This window comes from Tricharina praecox (assembly GCF_024521635.1).
Source record: "Tricharina praecox strain CBS 144465 chromosome Unknown BZA05scaffold_10, whole genome shotgun sequence".
Classification (NCBI taxonomy): Eukaryota; Fungi; Ascomycota; class Pezizomycetes; order Pezizales; family Pyronemataceae; genus Tricharina; species Tricharina praecox.
The window spans coordinates 728,168-747,068 of NW_026250412.1; the positions used below are offsets into that span (position 1 = coordinate 728,168).

Here is an 18,901-nt window from a genome sequence, read left to right on the forward strand (position 1 = left end):
TAGCCCAGAGTTCAAACGCGGGATTTGCTTGGTCGGTTGGAGTGACTGCTGACTTGGAATACGGTAACCAAGTGCTGATTCACTTGGAATAACCACCCACTTGGTTACTCGGCTTGCGAATGTCATACATTGGGTGACCGCGACGACAGTGGGCGGTGCTTTTTCTCAGCTGAGAATCGTCTCTCCCCCGGAAGATGGTTTCCCCCCTCCGCCCCCGGCACCATCAGCTTCGCCGGGTTACATGAATGTGCCGGTAACTACATACATCGTCGACCTACATGAGGGTGACGTGGATGCTGCTGCTACCGCATTGGAAAGAGGAGCTGACGACGACTTTTTTATTTTTTCTTCTTTCGTCTGGCTGGATGGATGGATGGAGCGAACAGGCCGGCTCGCCGGTGAGGTGAGGCGAGGGGAGTCTGCGGTACCGTATCGGATTCTGATTTTCTGCAGTCGCAAGTGGTTGTTTCCGATGCCCTTGCTTGACTTGAATCGACTCTTCAAGCACATTGTGTGCCACTATCCGCATGCTCGCTCGCTGAGGCTAGGTATGCTCTAGTTACTCTGCCCTGGAGTCTGGAGTCTGGGAGCACCATCATACTCCACCTAGGTACGGTACTTTGCTCTAGGCCTCACCCTCGCTGAGGCTACTCGATAGTACTCTGGAGTAACTACCCCGAGGCTACTCTGCTCGGGAGTACTCTACCCTACCCTACCCTAACTAGAGTACCTACGCTACATGTACTCTAGGTCTCACTCTCGCCACCGTCCAGAATCCGGCATCGACATCCACGACCGTCACGGAGCCCACGAGTCCTAGCATATCTCACGCGGCAATCGCCCCGAGGTTGAGGACCGAACCATCATACGCTAGGTACCTATCGTCGTGGACCGTGGTGTCGCCGTTGCCGTCGGTGTTTGTTTGTTTGTTTGTTTGTTTGCGGTTGCTTGCTGACCATGGCATTCAGCCTCCGCCCAAAACTCCTCTGTTGCTACTACTCGAAAGTTTCTACCCTTCTCGATCGGGAGGATCGATGTTGCAATCAATCGCCATCCTGTGATGCTATGTAGTTAGTAAGCATGATAATGATGCCTGTAGCAGATCCCACCGCCCAGTGCATACCAGGTATGATGTAGGTACTACAAGTATCTACTTGCCTATTGGATGAGCACATACCGTACCTACTGAATCCCATTATGGTACTATGGAGCCAATAACTTCCCCCGGAACTCCCACTGCGTATGTATCCTGCTGCCTGCACGGGAACGACGGCGGAGAACACCAATCAACCCCACACGGCTCGCTCGCCCGTGTATGATTCTTCACATGGGCACTGGCGGACAACCCAGGACATCCAAGCACAACTGGGGACAACCAAGGACAACACCCTCGTAACAGTTGCAACCACCTTGTGCCCTGTGCTGATCCAAAATTGGACGGTGTTTTGCTCCAATCGAGAAGCATTCCCCGTGTGACGGCACTCTACTCAAGGTCTCCATGTAGAGTAACTACTAGTAACCATATACTCTAGTTACTCTACATACGAAGGCAGTGCTGGGTCTGTGCAACGAACGAATTACTGGATACTACCTAGCAACTAAATAGACCTTCACGATGCACCGACCCCCGGGCCCGCAACCTGGTGCGTCACGAAGGTAAGCTTTCTTCACACCATCGTAGCCTGTCCGCTGGCCGTACCCGTTGGTTACATCGAGTTCGCCGGAAATACGTGCATTGGCTCGATACCTATGAGCGTGGGGCCTGCGCCGAGGACAGAGGGGAGAGAGGGCCGCGTGTTGTGCTGACCCCCCCCCCCCCCCCCCCCCCAAATAAAGTCACATCGGCCTCCACCTCCACCTCCAGCACCAGCACCCTCACCCTCTGGTTAGACTTCGTAGTAAGTAGATACTTGGCTCTTGGTCCGAGTCCGATATCGAAGAAGAAAACCCCCCATACACGTCTCCACCCTCCAACCGGCCAACCTGCAGCATGATCAAACGCTCCGGCCAACCATGGGGGGCGGGCCTTCTCGGCCTGCTGCGCTCTCTCGGCCTGCCGCGAAAGCGCTTCATGCTGATCGGCCTGTTCTCCGTCATCTTCCTGATGTACACCTTCATCAACTACAGCAACGCCATCCACGCGCGGCTCGGCTTTGGCATCGTGTCGGCGCAGGCCCCCGTCGACACCATTCCCGTGTGCATCTCGCCGCTCGGCGTCTCGCCCACCGTCCCGCCGCTCAATAACCAGCTGCCGGTCCAGGACGTCATCGTTCACACACCACCACCATCGCCATCATCATCCCCGGTCGGCAACGACGACGGCGATGCCGACAAGAAGGAGGCAATGCATCCGATCCCGCACTTGATGGAGGCCGCAGAGGCAAAGTGGGCCGCTATGCTGCAGCGACAGTCGAGCACACTCGACGCCGCAGTCAAGGAGTACAAGCGGCGGTACGGCATGGCGCCGCCGGACGGCTTCGATCTGTGGTTTGAGTATGCACGGAGCAACAACCTGAAGCTGGTGGACGAGTACGACGACCTGATGGCGACGCTTGCGCCGCTGCGGAGGCTGGGGCCGAAGGAGGCCCGGCGCAGAGCTGAGAATATGCTCAAGTTTGGGTTCGAGGAGTCGATTGGTGGGTTGGTCATCGATGCGAAAGATGGCGTGTTTTCGTACTGGAAGGATCCCAAGGCGGAGGAGGAGAAGAGGAATAGGAAGAAGAATAAGGCGGCTAAAAGGAGTCTGGTTGAGATGGAGGGTGAGGATGAGGGTGGTTATCGTACCCGTGGATTGCTCCGTATGCTCGAGCCGCTGAAGGATGTTCTGGGTGAGAAGGTGGCCGAGTGGCCGGCGTTTGCCATTCCTGTCAATGAGTTGGCCGAGGCAAGGGTGGTGGGCGGTGACGATGAGAAGTGGAAGGCCCAGACGGATGCGTTGGAGACGAAGAAAGAAAAGTATGAGTTGGATGATCTATGGCACCGGCACCAGGTTGCGGCTAGAACCCTCTCGGAAGACCTGATCCATGCTTGTGATGCCAACAGCCGTTACGGAAAGATGGCGGTGGGGACCAGGTTCGAGTTTGGCATTCACGAAGTTCTGGGTTCGAATGGCGACTTGAAGGGAGAGGGTTCCAAGGCCGAGTTCGTGACGGACCCGAATGCGGATAATGACATGTGCGAGAGACCAGAACTGATGGCTGTACGTTCCTCTTTCTTTCTTGCTTTATTTTGTCATATCACTAACGCTCGTGCACAGCTCCATGGAGTCCACCGCGGAACACGTTCCACAACGAAGGGCCTGTATCCCATGCTTTCCTACGGTCACCCCAGCGCCTTCAACGACATCGCCATTCCCTCCCGCTATCAATGGGATGTCGACGGCTCGTACGAATACTACGACGGCGATGACGTCGCTTGGGAAGAGAAGGAATCCAAGATCTACTGGCGCGGCGAACCCAGCGGCGGCGGCCACGGCGACCAATACTACGGCAGCGTACATCCCCCGTCTCCCTCCGCAACGCACCCTCTAACCCGTCTAGATGCACCGCCACCGCCTCGTAGCCCTAACCAACCCAGCGCACTTCAAGACCTCCGTCCTTGTCAGCGGTGCCTCCGCCTCCGGGGCGCTGATCCAAAGCACCGAGCCCGCGCACATCGCCCAGACCCTGACGAACATAACCTTTTCGGACATCAGCAGCATGTGCGAGATGTTCGGGTGCGATCTGCCCAGCATATTCCCGTTCGAGGAGCGCAACGATTTCAGCGAGGCCTGGAAGAACAAGCTGGTAATCGACAGCGACGGCTGGGGCCCCAGCGGGCGCTGGCGCGCCCTCATGGCTAGCAAGAGTACCGCTATCAGAAGCAGCATATACCGTGAGTGGTTCGGTGAGCGACAGATGCCTTGGGTCCATTATGTTCCGGCGTCCGTGGGACTGGGCGAGCTGTGGGGGCTGCTGGGGTTCTTCTTGGGCACCAGTGAGAGCCCGACGCATGATGCAGAGGCTAGGAAGATCGCAGAGCAGGGCGCGTTGTGGGTTAAGGAGCATATGCGCAAGTAAGTCTCCCGTGCACACACACACACCCCCTCCCTCCATCACTCCATCAGCTACTAACAAAAATATAGACAAGACATGACAATCTACTGCTTCCGTCTAGTGCTGGAGTTGAATCGGCTGTTTAATGGCGAGGAGTGGGTGTATAAGGGCTGATTGATTGATTGATTTTCTACATTTTTTGGTTCGGAGTTTGACTTTGGTTTTGGTTTTTTTTGGGGCGTTATCAGCGAATATTATTGGATATTGGATAGCATATATGGCATGGGATATGGCATTGTTAGATACCGGTCTTTTTCGTTTTCCGCATGGGTGGGTTGGGGGAATGAGAGGGCAACGGGGGGGAAAGGGGGGATGCTGTGTATATAGATTTTTTCATTTTGTAATGCATTTGCATGGAAGACATTGGACAAGCCTTGGGTTGTGCATGTGATTCTGTCCTGACGAGTCCAAGAGTGAATCCAGGTCAACAGGGTGCATAAATATCACTCGGATCATTTTCCAAGCACACTTTCCTGCAAGCCGGCAGGTATTCCTTCATAATATCCTCGGTGAGGGTGGACATTTCCAAGTATTTAACCCCAAAAGCACCCGCTGTTCGGCGTATCTGTAAATACCCGTTTCCACTATCGGGACTCGGGAGCTGGCCCACTACTATACTATTACTACTAGAGTGACTACCAGCCCGCTGCCTGGTACCCTTCCAGGCCCATTATTCCAAGCCCGGTATTCCAAGCCTGCACTTCATGATTCATCCAAGTCCGGAGGACTCGCATACTATACACTTATTTAGAGTACACCTGGAGTACAGGTACGCTAGCTATAAGTAGATCGGAGAGGGTATTAGAAGGAACTGTTACTGGTCTGGTCTACTGGGCTGGTATCGTATCGTGCTGTCACTGGGTGGTTTGGTCTTGGACCCTTGGCCGGGGTACAGCACTCGGGCACAGCACTCGGGTTGCTTAATGATTGCCGATTGTTGCTTGCCGATTGCCGGTAGCGGATTACCACCGCTCTGCCTGCGCCCTCGGAGTGAGTGAGTGAGTGAGTGAGTGAGTGAGTCTCAGGGTGCGACCAGCACTTCCACATACCGTATTATTCCCGTATCATTCCCGGCTTATTCCCGTCTTGTGGCTGGAGGATAAATGGGCTGCTCGAGCACGAATGGGCTGCTCGAGTATGAATGGCTGCTCGCGCACGGATAGGCTGCTCAAGCACGAATGGGCTGCTCAAGTATGAATGGTTGTTAGAGGATGAATGGGCTGCTCGAGCACGAATAGACTACTCAAGCACGAATGGGCTGCTCGAGCACGAATGGGCTGCTGAAGCACGAATAGGCTACTCGAGCACGCCGAGTCCTCGGTCACATCACTCGGGTACATCATCTGGGCTGGTTGCTCATTGCTGATTACTGGCAGCCGGTTGCCGCCGCTGTCGACCTACGCCTAAGGAGTGAGGAGTGAGTGAGTCTCGTAGTGCGGCCGAGCATTCTCCCGCACCAATTATTCCCGTCTTGCGGCTGGAAGATGAATGGACCGCTCAAGCGCGAATGGGTTGCTCGAGCACGCCGAATCCTTGGGCATACCTATAGAACCTAGCTTTCTTCCGTCGCAGACGTAAACGCTGCAAAGACTTTGTGCATAGTCTACCCTCCCTGTGTACATACGAGGACCGGAATTGGTCGCACGGCTTCGGGAACCTAATCTACTAATCTACCATCGTCTTCCGTCACCGTTCGAATCATCGTTAGATCTACGGAAGTTGCGAGGAGAGCTTGGATTCTTTGTCAATATGTGCTAACCTGGCCATTCACAGATATCACTCGTGCTCTGGATAATAAAATAATTCCGACTTCAATTATTCCAGGACCACAGAGCGAGGACTTTGCACTGAGTCCCTAAGAAGTCAAGTTCAAGTCCACCGTTCCTCATTTTCGGAACCCAGAAAATCCGCATGAGCGGAGGAAGCTAAAATACATGTCCGAGTGACATAAAAAAAACCATCAACCCATAAAATACAAATCCATCCATGCAAGCAATCAATCTCTAAACAACCACCAAAACACCCGCATCGTCGTTCAGCTTGAATTGAGCATAACGTCCTCTGAACCTCACCATGTCCTCCTTCTCCGGACCACCAGCTTTGAGCTCGCGCATCAACCAGACTCTAAGCATCTTCTTCTTTGGGTACTCAAAGCACTCAACGACAGTCATCAGTGCATCGGCATCCCACTTTCTTCCTTGCTCCGCAAGCTCACGGACCCTCTTCTCGACCCCATCCCACTCCAGAACGGCGTGTTTTCCCATCCCCTGGGAGAGGTGCAGGTCACGTTGCCACGGTGGGTGATGGCTGAGGACAAGTCGGAGGAACCCCGAGATGGGGATGAAGAGCGGAACACCGCACGTGGTACAGTGCTGGGTGTGCTCCGTTTCGAGGAGGAACTTTAGAAACTTAACGGTGAGAATGAAGTTCCAACGGTTGGAGAGGAGCATTTCGCCTAGGATGTGGGGGTGGTTGGTCGATGCTAAGAAGGGCCGCGACGTAAGGCTTGGTGTGATTGCCTTTAGGAGAGATGAGAGGGCAGCTGTGAAGGCGGGAAGGAAGAGGCACCATTTGTGAGTATCCTAAGACCGATATTAGCAACGTGATGACAGATCCGACCAGGATGGGAACGAACGGGCAGCAGCAATGTCTGGCGGAGACGGTCCCATATGGCGGTATATAAGAATGGGTCTCTGCCCCACCACCCATAGTCACTGATCAATGTAACAAGTCCACACATTCCGGCTAGAGCCCATGCAATCAGCTCCGAAATCAAACGCACCAGGGAGATCCCTTACGAAGGACATATGCCGTCACGTAAGGCTTCGACATAAGTGCCTTAATCATTGTTCCAATCATGTTGTTCTTCGCCTCGAGAACATCCGTGGATTCTTCCAGGATCCTTCTGCCCAGCCTATTCAAACCGACTCCTGTCACAACAAGAAGCTCGACTAAGGCTCCTACCGATGCCGAATGGAGCGCGCTCAACCTCGAGGTGAGCAGTGGACTGTAGCAAGCCACAATGTATTGACGAGCCGCCATCTCAAGGTCAAAACGGGTGGCCAATGCGGTGCCTGAACTCCGTCAGAAAAAGTAAGGGCGCCGAGAAGAAAGGGTAGGACTAACATATTGCCTCGTGAGACCTGGCCAGCAACGTCGAAAACTGAATCATGGCTGTGAGCGTCTCAATATGCTCTTCGAGCTTCTCTAGTGGCATGCCGGCCGCTTGATTTTTTCCACAGATCGTGCAGATCGCTTCCATATCCCTTAGGAATAGCGGTACCACTGCGGTGTTTCAATCAGCAAATAATTGCCCGTTTGTGACCGTCACAACTTACTGTCATTAATTCCTGCGACTACCTGTGCCAGTTTTGTGGCACTAGAAAGCTTATTTCTTGGAAAACAGACCAATACATTGCGGCACCTCCACCATGCTATTCTTCGTCAGTGATACTGACGGAGAGAAAGGCGGGGCAAAATTTGTACATACCTTCGATAGGAATCCACTCCGTTTCCCCGGCGGCCACAAAACATCTGATGATAAGCATGGCAAGCTGTTGGGTTAACAGCGCCGGTTTATCCTTCTTGATAAGTAGGATGACCTTCAAGACTATGAGGAGAACCTTTTGCATTTGTGCACCGATCTTCAACGGATTATCAGCGTTGGAGATAAACCCGGAATTGAACACTTCGCTAAAGAAGTCCTTCGTCGTTATCAGCAATACCCCACAGCCTCGATGTAATGAACGTAACTAACATGGAATACACTAAAAGCAGTCTCGGCATGTTCCGAAATAATTTTGAACACCACATGCGTTTCGGACCATTCACCGGTGCATGTAGTCTCGAGCCAAGTGGCGGTCATGGCCATCACAAACGTCGAATCCGTAGCTCTTCTCTTCCACAGCCAGGGAATGACCCACTCCGCATTTGCAGCCACGAAGGATTGAGGACCAAGCTCCAGAGCATCGCGTGCGGTAGCCTTCGGAGTTTTTGATTTGCTCACCCGCGGAAGAAGACTCACGTAGCTGATGTAGTCATGCAGCAACTCGATCACTTTAGCATCCGAACACGGCTTGAAATCTAGCTGGCGTGAGCACCTGTTTCCTCTTAGCTCGCGAGAAGAATTGTACGCACCCAGAAAACCCCGTTGGACTTGGTTGAAGATGTAAATCAGCGCCACCCTGATGGCGCTCTCCGGATGTGCCTTCAACCTCCTGTATGCCTCGGTATGCTGTAGCACAACCTCGATATTCCACGGTGCCCTGAACTCCGACATCCTTCTCGCCATCGGATCGCTGTTGATCCAGGTCACAAACATCACTCTGAGATTTGAAAATTCATACTCCTTCGAGAAATCGTGTTTGTCCAGGGCTGCGGCGTTTGGGAAATTGAAGGGCGCCGGAGTAAACGCATTGATGTATTCGGGGGTTTCGATGCCAAATTGCCGCTCGAGAGGCTGCAGTACCGCAGTGATGATGTTGTGCACATCCGCAGGCCGCATATCCACGCGGAGCAGGCCTTTGAGCAGTGATGAGCAGTTCGGCAATTTAACTACCACAATCGTTTCGTCAGAAGCAGGAGAAAAGATGGGATGGAAAGAACACACGGAGAGACTTCGCCAGCCGTAGTGTATTCTGCCTATACTGCTCACTCTCCACGCGCCACCAATTGGCCCCGGTGGTCAACAGCAGCAAACACTGCCAAATCGGAAATGTGCACTCGGCCAGCTCATCAAGACCTGCCCAACCTGTCACGGGAATGCTATACAATAGCTCCGAAAGCACCGTAACAGCAGTGCCATGGACATCCACCCATTCGCGGATATTCCCATGCCCGCCTGTCCCCTCCAGTGATAGCGTCTGGATACAGTAGAGGAGCAGCTCCGAGACGAAGCGGAAGCCTGAGTCACCGAGCCGGTGAAAGTTGGGGCGTATGGCAGTCAGGAAGGAAAGCCCCGTGGCGGCAGTCAGTGGGCCATTATCCTCCTTCTCCTTCCCTTTTCCATGGGCAGGATACCTGCCCAGTGCTGCATCGTCCTCGTGCTTGCCAGTCCATAGCATAAAGAAACGCTGCTGATAAGAACTCAAGTCTGTGTGCGTAATTTTGAAGGGGTATTGACTGAGCAGGATGTGGAGGTTGATTTCGACGAGCTGTAGGATTGTAGTGGATTCGTACTGGGCAGCCCGCATCATCAGTGTTTTCGTGGGGGTATCAATTGGACCTGGAGACTCAGTCCGGAACTGGACTGAGTCCAATGCAAGGAGGTCATGGAGGAGGGAAATGAGGGCTGAACGGGTGGTGGTGGTGGTGATGGAAGCCATGGCTGGTTGTTGTGGTTGTTGTTATTGTTGTGGTAGTTTGAAGAGAGAAACGAAGGTGGTCGACGACAGTGAGTGAGACCGACAGTGAATGACACCAGGAAACATGCAAGAGTACCTATTTGGACTCAATTGGTCACACAAATCATAGAATCTCACTCCATTCGCCAGTAGTTACCAAAATGTTCATTTTCCGCCAACATTACGAATGTCTTAATTGCGGATGGGCCGGGCGGAGGGCAATAGGGAACCCACATCGAGCTCGTGGCCAGCGGTCGGAGACAGTGGGGTTGATCCGGACGTGTACACAGCCATGATCTGCAATGGTCGAATGCTACGATAATGAAACAAACAAAAAACGAATGTCTTGACGATCAAACGAGAAAAATGATACAAGACGAGCGAGAATACAGAGGGAGACCGAATGGGAGCAGAGTAGGCAGGGGGGTATGGCAGACCTGTTTGCAGATGATCGCTGCTCCAAGGCAGTGTTGGAATTTTGAAGACCACAGACGTGGGCAGAAAGTTCGCCGTAGAAGAGGCAGAAAGTTCGCCGTAGAAGAAGCAGTCGAAGAGGGGAGTGAAGCCTCCGGAGCCAACGGGCGTACTCGGCAGGATTCTGTGGATGTGGGTCGTGTGAATAGGCGGTGGCAACACCTGTACAGCTTCACTCGTTCTTCCATTTGGTAGGCAGCGGGCTGTGATAGCGGGGCGGGCAGAATGAGTTATTTCGGTTCATCACACTGCCACAGTCTCGAAAGGCTGTATGCAAAATTAATTGATGTTTTGTTCTCTCTCTGTCACAAGCCGTCCACTCCCACGCTCACCCAGCTCCGGTCTGTCTACATAACCAACTTCTGCGCCAACGTAAACCCATACGCCACAGTAGCCACAAACGCCGCCAAATTCAACAGTGAGCTAACGCCATGCATGACACCAAACCTCTTATTGAGCGCCTTCATCTCCAGCGACTTCTCGCCCTCATCGTAGTACTTTCTCCCCTCTTTACTCTCCTGCGCCTTCCTCTCGCGCATGATCGCCGTCGTCGCCGGGCCCACCGCCACTAAGTTCACCGCCGACGTGGCAAACGTGATCAGCATTGGCAGCGCGGCCTCGGTCGCCATGAGCTTGTCGTAGCTGGCCGTGGGATGCGAGAGGAGCACCGCGAGCGGGAGCGCGATCTGCATGCTGAAGTACACGGGAAAGATCCGTTGCTGCAGGAGGCCGAACATTGGCCTGGGGAGCGCGCGGAAGGCTACTACGCCGCCGATGAAGGACTGCATACATGTCAGTAGGATGCCCGCGGTGTGGGTGCAGGATGAATACCTGGTAGAACTGCGAGCCCAGAAGTGTGCCGTAGCTGAGCACGTGCCATGCTGCGGCTGAGGTGAGAGAGGCGAGGAGAGGCATATTTTCGGTTCGGTATATATTTGTGCTTGTTGGATTGAAGTCGAGGTTTGGAAGCGTGAGCTATCTAGATGAGTAGATATAGATGTGGGGGACAGCGGTTACGGAGAATGACCACTGCCTGAGCTCAGATGAGGTGGCATGAGTTCTAAGATCCATGACGCCACCAACTTCATCGGCTAAGGCTAGGCTAATCATGAACGGCGACTCAGGCGAAGGCTTTACCCTGTCTCGACTCTCGATTTCCAAGCTCTCGACAGCATCAAGTATGAGTATCCTGTAGTTGAATGGAGCTCGAGACGCTTCATTCTGTTTCGATGTCTCATTGAGCACGACGCAGCGTGCCGAAACCAGACCTGAATCCTCACATTTAGCACTGACCACGAATCCGCCAGGATCCCACGGAACTCCCCGTCAGCCCTACGAAGCTCACCTCGAGCTCCATCTAGCTGCCGACTGCCACCACGATTACTATTCCAATGGCCGAGCTTCCCCCCTCGCGCATAGTCTACCACCGCGTCTACGCCGACCCACCCACCCGCTCCGAGCTGGCTCCATCACAGCTGACCGACGACGGGCTCCCGCAGCTGCCGCCTCCGCCACCATCCAAGAAGCAAAAAGAAACCGCCAAACGCAAGCCGCTGCCAAAACTCACGACGCAGCGCCTCGCGCCCGTTTCCGTTTCCGCCGGCGGCAGCTTCGATGGGCCGTCCTCCCCGCTCCTCGCCGCAGCCCTCCCCCCGCCAAAAAAGAAGCGTCTACGAATAACCTGCATCTCAGACACACACAACCACACGCCTTACCTACCACCAGGCGACGTGCTGATCCACGCGGGGGACCTAACGAGCCAGGGGACGTATTCAGAGCTGTCGAACGCACTCTCCTGGCTTCAGCGGCAACCCCACGAAGTGAAGCTTCTCGTGGCAGGTAACCACGACGGCGTCTCTCTCGATCCAGAGTACACCCACACATCCACACTCACACCAGCGCAATCGCACGCCGCAAACCTCGCGCTGTTCTCGACGCCCGCCGCGGCCCGCGCAGGGATCATCTACCTCCGCCACGAAGCGCGCACGATCACGCTGCGCGACGGCCGGCGCTTCCGCGTGTTCGCATCGCCGCTCTCGCCCTCGCCCCCGCCGCCGCCGGGAAGCAAAGCCTGGGGTTTCACCTACCCCCCCTCCACCAACCCCTGGCTGTCCATCCCCGCAGACACAGACGTGCTGATCACACACACGCCGCCGAAATACCACCTGGACCGCTCACCGTCCAGCCTCCCGCCGCAGCCGCACGCCGGCTGCCCGCACCTCCGCGAGCGCCTGTCGCAGGTGCGCCCGGTACTGCACGTCTTCGGCCACGTCCACGTCGGCCGCGGCGTCGAAAAGGTGCTGTGGGATGACGCCGCGGCGCCGCGGGTGCGCCACAAGGAGGCGCGCGTGGTCGAGATCCAAGATCCGCACCCGCTGCGGATAAAGAGGCAGTTCCTCGTCGATACGATCCGTGTGAGAGATCATGTGGTTGTGCGCGGCAGGGAGACGCTGCTGGTTAATGCTGCTATTGCCACCGGACCGTGGAGTAGAGACACCGGACATCCCGGCTGGGGGAAGGCGGTTGTGGTGGATGTTGAGGTGGAGTGTGGGGATGCGGCTACGGCTGCGGCTGCTGGTGCTCAGGATGGGTTTGGACAGGAGGGGAGGGTGCGGCTTAGGGGCGTTGGGGAGGGGTGGAGTGCCGTTGATGTTGTGCAGTGACTTGTCTTGTCCGGACGGGTGAGATGGTGTGTATGAGTAGAATCATTATCGTGACACCAATGGACAGATGTGGATGGAAAGTATTTACATTACATACAACAGGTGAAAAGTAAATCCCATCGCCGTTCCTAATAAAACGATAAAGAAAAAGAAAAAGAAAAAGAATCTGCATCACCCATCCCATCCCATCCCATAGCTGTCCCCTCCACCTCCACCTCCACTTCATACATCCCACCCCACATAATCAACATCATCAACCATCAACCATCATGCTTTCGACGCGAATAAGTAAAAGCGGGGAGCAGAAAACAAAAAACTCAAAAACTTAAAAACTCAAAACTCAAACTCAAGAAAACAACCAAATCATATCCTCAACAGAAAACGTGAACAGGAGAAAAAAAACAGTAGCGAAACTTTTCTACCCTATAATCGTCTAGAAAGGAAAGGGGAAAAAAACACGAACCAGCCAGCCAAAGCATCCATAATTATCCATCATTATCAACCATGTGAATTGTGCACTCGATTGCACTCGAGTGCACACCGAGACCGAGACCGAGAGACCGAGATCCAGCCAGTGGACGAAGACAGACAAGAATCAATGATATCGCACGCCCCCGAGTGTGCGAAGAATGAAGATAAAGAAACGATCAGAAACCCCCCACCCACCCCCCATACAGTAAAACTGAAGTTAGAACCCATTTGAATGCATTTTTCATCAATCAATGCCCCAAATTCTGTTGCGGTAACACCAAATCAGACGAACTCCATGTCCTAGGAAAGAAAAAAAAGAAATAAATAAAAAAAGGCGCTCAAGAAAAGAAAGAAAGAAGAAAAAAAAGTACGAAAGAAAAAAAGAAAAAAGATGTAGGAAAAGAAAAAAGATGTAGGAAAAGAAAAAAATTACGTCCCAATGAAAATGAAAAAATGAAAACCAACCCTGTTTACCAAGCCAAACGAAGAGAAAAAGAGGCCCCCCATTATTTTCAATCAATCAATCAATCTGCACGCGCGAAGAAAGAAAAGTCACATCTACTGATTCCTCCTTGTGCTTGCATCGATCGGCGATGTCGCCAGAAGGGCTTCCTCGGGACCCGGTAAGTCTTCGAACCATGGATGTGCGATCACTTGCTCGATCGTAGGGCGTCTGTCGACATCGCGATCCAACATGGTCTTGATAAGATCAAGTGAAACCTCCGACATGACGAACGGAATCCGTGGTTCGCGGTCCATGATCTCGTCGATCTGGTCGACCAGTTAGTAATGCATCCGCGTAACTGTGGGATGAATTGGGGGACCAACGTTGTAAAAGGGATTCTCTTTGTAACAGATTGTGTATAGCAACACTCCCAGCGCCCATACATCCTGCTCTTTCCCTTTATAAGACTTGCCCTGCAGAACTTCCGGAGCAGCGTAATCTATAACACCTGTCAGAAACCATGCAACATCGAATACACCAGGTTGAAACTACTCACCAATAGTCCCCACAAACACATCAAAAGGTCCATTCTTGATGTACGCCGAACTGCCGAAATCAATCACCTTGATATTGCCAGCACCGTCAAGCACCACATTCTCGTCCTTGATGTCTCGGTGGACAACACCAGCTTTGATATGGAGATGGTACAGTGCGCGGGCGACCTGGATAAAGATGCTGCGGCATTCGTCCTCGTCCATATTGACCTTCAGTTCTATGTAATCGAACAAATCCATTCCCGGCAATCCGTGCGGCACCATCTCGATATAGTAGTTGACATCGTCCTCGAAGAAATCAGTCATCTCGACAACATTGGGGTGCTTGAGCCCGTCCCGTCCGAGGTAATCGAGAACGTGGATTTCGAGGGGCACCGTCCCAAGTCGCCGGTCTCGGGTCCATGTATCGACGAGAATCCGCCGCTTCGTAACGTACTTGAGAACGACCCGCTTCATGTCTTTCCGCTTGTATCTGGCCAGTTTGACCTGGCCGTACGCTCCCTGGCCCATATCCTCAAGGATGACGAAGTCTTGAATGTTCTTCTTCCGTTTGGCCACAACTGGAGTCGGGGAAGCGGCTTTCCGGTTGGCACCCTTTGACGACGTGTTAAGTTCATCCTCGGAGCTAGGCGGGGTCGGAGACTGATGGAGTTGCTTCGATAGTTCCTTCCCTGGGGTTTCCGGGCCCGGAGTAGGTAGGGCGGGAGGAGTATCGGGCTGCCCAGGGCTCGGAGCTTTCGGCGGGGTGATTGGTCGGTTCAGCTCGAGCGAAAGGGGATCATTAGTCGCCGATGCAACGTGCAGATGCTTCGAATACGTGATCCACAGAGCATAGACCGTCTCCGTCTTGTCTTCTATCTCGTCCTCGTCCTCGGTATCGGAATCGTCCGCAATAGCGTCCTCATCCCGGTACTCCGAGATCACCACCCTCATTTGCACGTCAACGTGAATATCCGATCCATCGCGATGTCTCGCGATGACTCCGCCCGGAACCGAGAACGTAGACATCGCGTCGCCGCTCTTGTTTTCCCGAAGGGAAAGGATCGAATTCGCTTTACGGAACGAGTGCTCGGGTACAACCATCCCATCGACCAAGCTGATGTGCTCCTCGTTGGTCAAGTAGTCCAGCATCTTCTCAAAGTTGGGGATGAGCTCCGAGATCGATAGACCGATAGGATCTAGATGACCGAGCAGTGCCGCCGCAAAAACAGCGTTGGCACTGGCGATTTTGAGTGAAGACGCAGAGAGAACCATGATTCCAGCAATGTGGGGGAAGGATGAGATTCGCAGTCCTCTGTGTCCTGGAATCGGTTCGACACCACAGGGAATCTTAGCTCCGGTGGCACTCGCAACCGTAAACTGATGCACCACCGTTGTCTTCTCGAAATCGATGCTGCCGTCGTCCATTCTTGGAAGGGTAGGAAGCAAGTTGCGCAGTAAGGCTCCTGGCGCGGCAAGGTACGCGTCTCCAAAAATGTTGCTCAAGCTGCCCTCAGACCGAGTAACAATGTCCACGTTATCCTCGTCCCGCTGGGATGTATAAACGAAGGCTAGATCCTCACTAACTTCCTCCAAAACCCAAATCAACCCTCCCCGCTTTTCTTTGACCCAGAGACTGGCAGCCCCTGTATTACCATTACGCTTCTGAATCGGCACAACATCTCCGCAAAGGATAACCCCTCGATTCTGATTAACTTTGACCTTCGGCTCCTGCGCCTTGGCACGGGCAGCCATCGGAAGTCCAGTGTAGAACATGTCCGATTTGGTCCTCTGGGCCCCCTGGTACATGACGCCAGTCGAACGCGGTGTCGAACGCGGCGTACCATGTTGACTGTGCGGGTACGGAAACGAAGTCGATGTATTCTCGCCAGAGTTCAGCTTTGCTGACAGCCATCCTCTCCTCTCCTCTTTCACGACTTCCATGATACCAATCTTCCGGACTTCAGCCATGGTGACTCCAAAGACGAGGCAAGCCAAATCGTTTGCCGCGAGGATCGTCCACGGACTTTGTGCTTCCGTTGTGAAGATAGCTTGTGCGGGGGGCTGATAGCGGCTCGTGTGTCCGTGTACGGAGGATTTCCGGATCGCCGCGCGTGGACCGTTGTTAGCCCCAGCAACTTCCGAAGCTAGATACGGTTGAGCCAGAGCTTCGTACAGCCTGGATTCGAGCGCTAGGGTGGTTGTGTCGGTGTAGGTACGTCTCAGGCTGGGCCGCTCGGAGGGAGGTGGGGTAGTGCGACCAGTATTGTCCGATTCAGTGTTGGATCTGGATGTTTCTGCTGAGTCCGCGTCGATGGGGGAGTCTGATATATGGGCGACGTCCGAGACTCTAGTGTCAAGCCGTGTTGGAGCTTTAGGTTTCGCGAAACTCTGTTCGAACGGATTGCTGTCAACTCCAGCGGGTCCAGTGACAGGCCCGGTGAGCATCGGCGTCTTCTCCTCCGAAACCATGTCCGCCCTGCGCAGAAGCTCCATCATGCTCTCAACCTCGGCGCCGTTCCCATCCATTTTTGCCTGTGCGGTGGCTATCAGCGGAGACCGTGTACCCCATCCCAGCTTGTCTCTCATGAATTCGATGCTCCGCTTCAGGATATTCTGTCTATTGTGGATGAGATCTTCGGACTGGTTCGCAAACGAGAAGGAGTGAAGCGACTCGGACGGAAACCTGGCGAGATCCTCGCAGGAGCCCAAGGTGGAGGTGGTTCCGGGTAGCGACAACGAGTTGACACGGGTGGAGGCGACCGATGGGGAGCGAGAGGGGATCATGAATCCTTGGGGACCGCTGGCTTGTTGTCGGATACGACGTAGTCCAGAAGTATAGAGGTGGTCGCCGTCACCCAGTAGAGTGCTCCTAAGTTGACGGGCAGGCAAACGTTAACACGGGTTTGGGTTGGGCGGGCGAGGCATCAGCCCAGCAGCAACAATAAGCAAGCCGCAACAAGCAAGCAAGCAACAATCCAACCGATGCCACCCAGCAGCGTCAGCCATCCGGCCAGCCCCCCTCCCCCAAGCAGCAATGCAACCACAGCCAATCCTCAACGCACCACCCACATGCCTCAACATGGTACACAGTGCCGCAAAGGGCATGTAGGTATGTAGGTATGTTTGCTCAGGTAATCCGGAGGGGGGAAGGTGGGGCTGAGTGGGCGCTGGGCGCTGAGTGCTGGATGCTGGGTGCAGGGAGAGAAGAGTTTCACGCATGCATGCATGTACATAAGTGTACGTACCGAGAGATCGAATCCATTCCATGCCGAGGCTCTTCCGTCGGTGCATTCGCATCGACCGAGAAGCGAATCTTCGGGCGGTTGATCTGGGGTGGGCCGTCTGGGGTCGCGATCTTGCGCGCAGTCATTATTGGGGGGGTCGATTTGGGTCTGATGAGGTCGCCGATCGAGTCCGACCCACCGCTTCCTACAATTGGTCCAACGCTCCCGTCAGTGACACAGATTCTCCGCGAGGCTGCAGCGTACATGAAGAAGAATCCAAAACGGCATCCACCCGTCTTGACTTGGCTGTTCCGTCTTCAATCCCCGTAGACACCCAGGCCACAGAAGGCAAGAAGCAAGAAGCACCGGCGAGGCGGCAGCGACAGTGGCAGGATATAGCTCCGTGGGGGGAAGGCAGATATTCCTGTGTGGGCTCTCTCTCTCGTTCCCTTTCTTTCTCTTCTCTCTTCTCATCTCCTCTCCTCTTCCCGTTCATGCTACTGAGGGAGAACAAACCCCGCCGACAACCAGCACACAGCCTCACCGCCGGAACATCACCAAGTCCCCCACCGCCCCACCCACAATCGCGACAACGAACAGAACGACAGCCGAGAACGATCGCAAGGCTTACCATCAGAACCGCCGAGCGTAACCGCAAGCCCCGCCATCACTCACACGCGCGCGCGAACGAACGCACGAACAGCACTCGATCCCGACCGTTACACCCGTATCTCCGAGCAACTGTATTCTCCCGTTGATAATGTACTAGATCGTCGTGTTAATGGTGTGTTTTGCGGGGGCGGGTGGGAGGGGCGGGTGTCGGCTGGGTATTCGAAGGATCTATGTAGGAAGTACCGTTGTTGTGCGATGACGCGGGTAAGTGCAAGATTGGAGCACGAACGGGTTGGAGCAGAGAAGCGGACAGGCAGGCAAGCAAGCGCTTGTTGATCGCGAACTACTTAGAATGGCAGTGGACTGAAGTGGGGTGAAGTTGGACGATAGGCAAGGAAGGATGGGAATGGCAGAGAAACGAACTTGAGGGAGAGGGGCGAGAGAGTAGGAGGAGTGGGAGGGGAAGGGAGGGGACGGAGGAGGGGGGGCGGGAGGGGCGGGGGTTAAGCGGGGATAATAATATGAGGGAGTTGTCGCTGTGGCGAACAACGATACGTCGAACAGGTTTGATTTGATGCGCGAGTGCTGCTTCTTCCTCTTGTGCTTCTTCTGCTTTGGTTTCGGGGATTGTTGTGTGGAGGAGGTGGTGGTTCGCTGTTCGTTGTTCAAATGGGACCGGGACCGGCTGGCCGCGGTAGGGTTGGCTCAAGCAGGGCGGCTTTTCGATGCGTGGCAGGTGGCAGGCAGCAGGCAGGTAAGGTATGTAACAGGAGGGGTTTGCTGATGTTTTGATTCGGGGCTATCTACCTATCTCTCAGTGGGGTTATGCGGGGGAGCGGGAGGCGGAGCGGAGAGCGAGGAGGGGGATCGGAGGGAGGAAGAGAGAGAAATAGAAGGGGGAGAGATGGAGAGAGAGAGGAGAGCGAGACAGAGGGAGAATGAGAGATGGAATGGGAGTTGAAAGGGAGGCTGGTATTCTCTCTGCGTCTTCTTCAAGATGCGGCAGCGAACGCGAAGTGGCTGTAGACGAGATATGGTGA

The 18,901-nt window shown here is 54.2% G+C and overlaps 5 protein-coding genes across 5 annotated transcripts; 2 read left to right on the forward strand and 3 right to left on the reverse strand.

The window, feature by feature from the left end:
- The first annotated feature begins 1,822 nt into the window (after nucleotides 1-1,822).
- Nucleotides 1,823-4,391, forward strand: BZA05DRAFT_31027 (uncharacterized protein). The gene is made up of 4 exons (XM_051480336.1): nucleotides 1,823-3,199; nucleotides 3,257-3,493; nucleotides 3,540-4,054; nucleotides 4,124-4,391. Exons 1-4 carry the CDS (start codon nucleotides 1,991-1,993, stop codon nucleotides 4,206-4,208), a joined length of 2,046 nt encoding a protein of 681 aa, XP_051340087.1. The 5' UTR covers nucleotides 1,823-1,990; the 3' UTR covers nucleotides 4,209-4,391.
- Nucleotides 4,392-6,097: 1,706 nt separating this feature from the next.
- BZA05DRAFT_451707 (uncharacterized protein) lies at nucleotides 6,098-9,493 on the reverse strand (the record flags this gene model as incomplete). The annotated part of the gene is made up of 9 exons (XM_051487449.1): nucleotides 8,704-9,493; nucleotides 8,232-8,648; nucleotides 7,852-8,177; nucleotides 7,585-7,798; nucleotides 7,433-7,528; nucleotides 7,221-7,379; nucleotides 6,893-7,168; nucleotides 6,730-6,839; nucleotides 6,098-6,676 (listed from the first exon to the last, which is right to left on the reverse strand). The coding sequence occupies exons 1-9, from the start codon at nucleotides 9,416-9,418 to the stop codon at nucleotides 6,098-6,100; spliced, it is 2,892 nt and encodes a 963-aa protein (XP_051340088.1). The 5' UTR covers nucleotides 9,419-9,493.
- Nucleotides 9,494-10,140: 647 nt separating this feature from the next.
- On the reverse strand, nucleotides 10,141-10,976 carry BZA05DRAFT_31050 (uncharacterized protein). The gene is made up of 2 exons (XM_051480337.1): nucleotides 10,742-10,976; nucleotides 10,141-10,692 (listed from the first exon to the last, which is right to left on the reverse strand). Exons 1-2 carry the CDS (start codon nucleotides 10,823-10,825, stop codon nucleotides 10,258-10,260), a joined length of 519 nt encoding a protein of 172 aa, XP_051340089.1. The 5' UTR covers nucleotides 10,826-10,976; the 3' UTR covers nucleotides 10,141-10,257.
- Nucleotides 10,977-11,301: 325 nt separating this feature from the next.
- Nucleotides 11,302-12,777, forward strand: BZA05DRAFT_372715 (Metallo-dependent phosphatase-like protein; the record flags this gene model as incomplete). The annotated part of the gene is made up of 1 exon (XM_051481711.1): nucleotides 11,302-12,777. The coding sequence occupies one exon, from the start codon at nucleotides 11,302-11,304 to the stop codon at nucleotides 12,571-12,573; it is 1,272 nt and encodes a 423-aa protein (XP_051340090.1). The 3' UTR covers nucleotides 12,574-12,777.
- Nucleotides 12,778-13,602: 825 nt separating this feature from the next.
- Nucleotides 13,603-17,515, reverse strand: BZA05DRAFT_336493 (uncharacterized protein; the record flags this gene model as incomplete). The annotated part of the gene is made up of 4 exons (XM_051480807.1): nucleotides 13,603-13,815; nucleotides 13,873-13,988; nucleotides 14,046-16,894; nucleotides 17,271-17,515. 4 exons carry the CDS (start codon nucleotides 17,513-17,515, stop codon nucleotides 13,603-13,605), a joined length of 3,423 nt encoding a protein of 1,140 aa, XP_051340091.1.
- Nucleotides 17,516-18,901: the final 1,386 nt, after the last annotated feature.